This window comes from Bactrocera oleae, chromosome 2 (assembly GCF_042242935.1).
Source record: "Bactrocera oleae isolate idBacOlea1 chromosome 2, idBacOlea1, whole genome shotgun sequence".
Taxonomy (NCBI): Eukaryota; Metazoa; Arthropoda; class Insecta; order Diptera; family Tephritidae; genus Bactrocera; species Bactrocera oleae.
The window spans coordinates 49,708,127-49,713,540 of NC_091536.1; the positions used below are offsets into that span (position 1 = coordinate 49,708,127).

General features: G+C 34.7%; 1 protein-coding gene across 1 annotated transcript; it reads right to left on the bottom strand.

Annotated features, from left to right (window-relative positions):
- Nucleotides 1-3,109: 3,109 nt before the first annotated feature.
- Nucleotides 3,110-4,733, bottom strand: LOC138859001 (uncharacterized). The gene is made up of 2 exons (XM_070113117.1): nucleotides 3,641-4,733; nucleotides 3,110-3,577 (listed from the first exon to the last, which is right to left on the bottom strand). The coding sequence occupies exons 1-2, from the start codon at nucleotides 4,125-4,127 to the stop codon at nucleotides 3,138-3,140; spliced, it is 927 nt and encodes a 308-aa protein (XP_069969218.1). The 5' UTR covers nucleotides 4,128-4,733; the 3' UTR covers nucleotides 3,110-3,137.
- Between the last annotated feature and the right edge of the window lie 681 nt (nucleotides 4,734-5,414).

Consider the following 5,414-nt stretch of genomic DNA (forward strand, 5'->3'; position numbering starts at 1 on the left):
TAGTTAAATTTAATAATTTGTATAATATTTCAAGAATATGCAACCAGTCAAGCCAAGAATGAAAAGATGGTTTTAAGCCTAACTTGTTATCCAAAATTAAACTTCACATCTGGAACCTACCAAACTAAATTGTTATGTAGCTATATAAAGTGAAATTTTGCAGTTTTATGAAAATTGTTGATAAGCCTAGTTAAGGCATAAACCATCGATAGTCAAAATAAACTATCGATAGTGAGACGAAAAAAAATATCGATAGCCCCATTGATTGTTTTCCAGCTCTATCTGTTACAATGCATCTAATTTTCGGAAGCTTTACTTTTTAAGAATTGTTTTCAACGTTTCTGCTACATTATCGGCCGTATGACGTTAAGATAACTGTCTGGTGCCAATAGCACAATTTACGAATGTAGTTCTTTCTAAAAAATGAACGGTTACACCAAGAAAGGACCGTTCTGCCATTGTTTCGGCCCAAATATCGAAAGGTAAGCACAGTGTAGATACCTTTTGAATCCTCTGTTGAAACATTTCCGCCAACGTGCAATATTTTTCCCACAGTTTTTTTCTAAACTATTAAATGGCACTGTATATAGAGGGGCTACCTCTTTCTTCAGTATTAGAAAACCTTCTCCTTCTACGATATGAAAGGGTCTCATGTCCTAACTGATGAAGATTAAAATGCACGCAATTATTTCATTTGTTTTCGCGCGGCCTTCTGCAAAACGATTTTTTAAGTTAAACAGTGTTAGGACTACCTTATGGTGAATATATGTACAACTATGTACCTTTATAAAACCCTATATTTTCGAAAGCTGCTGTTATAGCATTACCGTCGCTTCTATTTCTATATCATAATCTATTCCCTTTAATTTGCGTCTGTAATTACTTTACAAAATCAATTAAAAAACAAAATTTCATTTGCTTTGCTTGCGGAAAAAATGTGACCATGTAAACGTTTCATAAGCTTACAATAAATATACATATACTTAATGGTGCAATTGTTTACTTGTTCTTACACTAAAATCCTGTTATCACAAAAATGAAAATAGTAATGTACATTTTTGTTTTTATTGTTGTTTTTGTATTTTGAACTTAAGAATATAAAGAAGAAATACATGCATTACCTATTTACATTGTGTTTTTACTTCACTTAAAAAAATATGTCGGGTGAACGCAGACTTTATTGGCTATGTGTACATAAGTAGATCAGAAAACAACACTGTAATACTTACTTAGAAAGTTTATTAGTATGTTCTTAACGTCTACCAGCTTTTTTTAAGAATTTGAAACGACGACAATTGCAGGGTGGGCAAGCCGTTCATTCCGTGTTGCTCACAGAAATAAGTTCTGGTATTCCGATGCAAGTACTTGTTTTTCGATACCTACTTGAATCGCAGTAAAAAGTGTCGATTACAAATATACTTGGAAAAGAAGGCTAGACGAATTTGTTCGACAAAGTTTTCGTCGTTGGCGGAGGTGTTCATGTCCACATTTCATGTTCGGCGTTTTGTTCGCTAAAGATAGAAATGTTTCTGTGTTCGTGCGAATACGTTCGACAGTGGATGGCAATGTTTGCACGAACATAATTTGTGAAAAATGTTTCTAGTGTGCGCATATGTCAAGATGTCTAAGCAAATATTTTAAAAAATATTGTGACGAATATAGATGATAGAACAAAATCGAATGAACGATAAACTGCCAGAAACAACTAGTTACCGAATTCGTAGTTGCCAGATTGTTCTAGAAGCAATGTTTTGTTACAGATTTACTATATAAGGGCTGCCGGATTGTGCAGCAAACACAGTTCTAGTTAGAGTGTTGTCGTGATAAGAACAATTGAGACATAAGCAAGAAGTTGTAAGCTCGAATAACGAGCAATAAGTGTTAAGTTGTTGGAATTAGAAATAAAGATAAGTGTGTAGCCATTAAATTGGGACTTTTATTTAACAATCCAGTGATTGAACTCAGGAGTGAGTTACAGGTAGACGATTTATCGAGAAATCCTAATCCTTTAATGGCTACACACTTATCTTTATTTCTAATTCCAACGACTTAACACTTATTGCTCGTTATTCGAGCTTACAACTTCTTGCTTATGTCTCAATTGTTCTTATCACGACAACACTCTAACTAGAACTGTCCTTGCTGCACAATCCGGCAGCCCTTATATAGTAAATCTGTAACAAAACATTGCTTCTAGAACATTCTGGCAACTACGAATTCGCTAACTAGTTGCTTCTGGCAGGTTATCGTTGATTCGATTTTGTTCTATCATCCGTGTTCGTCACAGTATATTCAAAATGGAAAACAAAGGTACGAAAGCGTTACAAATTAAATATTTTCAGTTAATTTCTTTTACTTGTATATAATTACATGTTACATTTTTAGAATTATTGCGGGCAACGACGAAGCAGATAGAAGAGCTGGAGGATAGAGCTTGGTCAGCAGCTAAATGCGTTGGAAGGTCGTATCATGCTCACCTGCCGAATGCAAGGAGGGAAGTCTTTACCAAAAAGAAGTAGGATATAAATGTGGGTTCGAAATAAAAAGTAAATTGAATAAAGCAAAAACAAGGAACAAAAGTACAGTAACGTAACAGTGTGTTGCAGTTACGGAAACAAAAAAAAACCCTTTAACTTACACGTATGTACATGTGTAAACCAACAAAGTGCTGTTAAAAGGTAAAATTATATACGTACATATATAAATGCAAAATAAAAGCAGTGCAGTTCATATACAAGTACACATATAACTAAAAGCCCACGATAGATGTAAAACAATATAAAAAAAGTACAATAAATATTAAAAACACATAAAACAATACAAAGGACCGACCAGGGTTATTTTTTTGAAGTCAAAAAACACTTTAACTTACACGTATGTACATGTGTAATCCAACAAACACTACAATGTTTCTACATATTTATTTTATGTTAATTATTTAAATATTTGCTTTAATTAGGCATTTTATTTTTATACAATTTTGGTTATATGCACAATAACAAATGGGTTCCATGTTGTCAGATAATAAGTGTTGCCATATGCAAACGAATGACAGCAATCAAAATAAATAAAAAACCCAATTACCCTCTACAAAATAATATGAACTAAATTTTCCATTTTAATAAAAGAAAAAGGTTTTATGGCTTAAAGGTATGTTTTATTGCATCTAATAGTTTTACGAATGGATCGTGATGCTGATTTGCAACATTTTTACGCCATACGTATTCATAAATCAAATTCGAGAAATCTTCACTGTTATTATAATTGTCTTTTAAAAAAAACCGTTTGATGACGCGCCACTGGGATTCTATCCTCTGCGTGTGTGTTCCATCTTCGGCAACAAACGGATTTTCTGGATCGCTATGGTTAACGCGTCGGTGCTCATACCCGTGACTGGACAGGCAGTCGTACGCCTTCCAACAATCAGTACATATGATGCTACCTTGTAAAACGTGTCTCTGAATTAAGGGTATGAGCACTTCAGCAGACCTCACATTATCGGGACACACTTCCAGCCGAAGGTCGTCACTCCCATCCTCTACCATCCCTAAAACCCAGTGGCCTTCCACTCTCCGTCCTAAAAAAGAAAAAATTAAATAATTAAATAATTAATAATAAATAATAATGTATTTATTATTACCTTTGTTATATTTTCGTTTCCCGAATTTGCTCTCGTCTATTTGAACAATTTTACCAGGGCCGCCAATTTTACCTACCGCTACCTGGTGATCAACCTGGTATAAAACTACAGCTTCGCGGCAGTAATTGTACCAATCACATATGGTAGCGCTGGATAAAATTGGCTCCTTAATAAAACTGTTCTTTCGAACTTTCGAATGGGACCAGTGCGATGCAAATGCAAACATTATATAAAAAATCTGAGGCAGTGGTATTTTTGCGTTTTCAAACCATGTCCCACTCGACCTCGATACCGCAGTCCGTTTACGGCAGGCACCTTTCCGGCATCGGAATATGCCAACCGTGCTCCTATCTGATAAGGATACCAACATAGGTATCCTATGCGTACGACATAGTTTGCTTTTTAAAATTAAACCCTCCTCCTCTGCAAACGATATACATTTCTCCGTTGTGTCGAAATTTTGAATTATTTTAGGGAAATTCCACATTTCCTTAATTTCGGACACTTTGAGAACGTTTGTTTTTTTTACCGCACCACGGCTGGTTGACGGTTCATTACAATCTATTTAAAAGTCTTAAGTAATATTTGTTATAATTTTAAATTTCTAATAACATACCTGATGTATTTCCACTCATTTTCTCAAAAATTATCACAATTTAAAAAATTATGTAAAAAATATAAACACTTGCGGAATGATTTATATGCACAATATTCACCAATTAAATTTGAATATGAAAATAATGGCAAAACGGACAAAAAAAGAAACGGTACCTTGTTTAGTTGTAGAAAATTCCGTTATAGAAATTGAAGTTTAAAGAGAGTGATATACCCTCTTTAACATTAATTTTTTGTATTTAGATTTCCTGTTTGCACTGGCGGCCTTCGGCCGCGCTTCAAAAAAATAACCCTGGTCGGTCCAACACCGGGGTGTTCAAAATTCAATCGCGTGAAACTTCTTTCCGCACTGGCGGCCTTCGGCCGCGCTTCAAAAAAATAACCCTGGTCGGTCCAACACCGGGGTGTTCAAAATTCAATCGCGTGAAACTTCTTTCCGCATTGGCGGCCTTCGGCCGCGCTTCAAAAAAATTACCCTGGTCGGTCCAACACCGGGGTGTTCAAAATTCAATCGCGTGAAACTTCTTTCCGCATTGGCGGCCTTCGGCCGCGCTTCAAAAAAATTACCCTGGTCGGTCCAACACCGGGGTGTTCAAAATTCAATCGCGTGAAACTTCTTTCCGCATTGGCGGCCTTCGGCCGCGCTTCAAAAAAATAACCCTGGTCGGTCCAACACCATAATTTATCAATAGAAGAGAATTAACAAAATTATAAATTGTTCATGTATTTGGGGTATAATCCTCTTTTATTATTCATTTTTATTCGCTTTCAAAATATAAATATATCTCTATATATATATAATAGATATGGCAACACTTGTTAACTGTCAACATGGAACCCATTTGTTATTGTGCATATAACCAAAATTGTGTAAAAATAAAATGCTTAATTAAAGCAAATATTTAAATAATTAACATAAAATAAATATGTAGAAACATTGTAGTGAAGTGTTAGTGTATAAAAAGTGCATAATATGAAAGAAAAGTTAACCATAAATCGAGAAATTTTAAAATAAAATTTGTGAAATTTTCAACTTAAAATGCAAATATCTCGAAAACTATAAGTTTCCGGCGGCAATAATTATATATATTCGTGATTTGGAGAATCTCCTCTATCCAACCATACCCCTCTTAACCCTGAAATCGTGGGATGCTAAACT

Excerpts from the sequence above, each read along its gene's own strand:
- LOC138859001 (XM_070113117.1), bottom strand. The coding sequence starts at position 4,127 with ATGTGGAATTTCCCTAAAATAATTCAAAATTTCGACACAACGGAGAAA. Across the intron at positions 3,578-3,640 it reads GAAACGAAAATATAACAAAG|GACGGAGAGTGGAAGGCCAC; the intron begins GTAATAATAAAT and ends TTTCTTTTTTAG.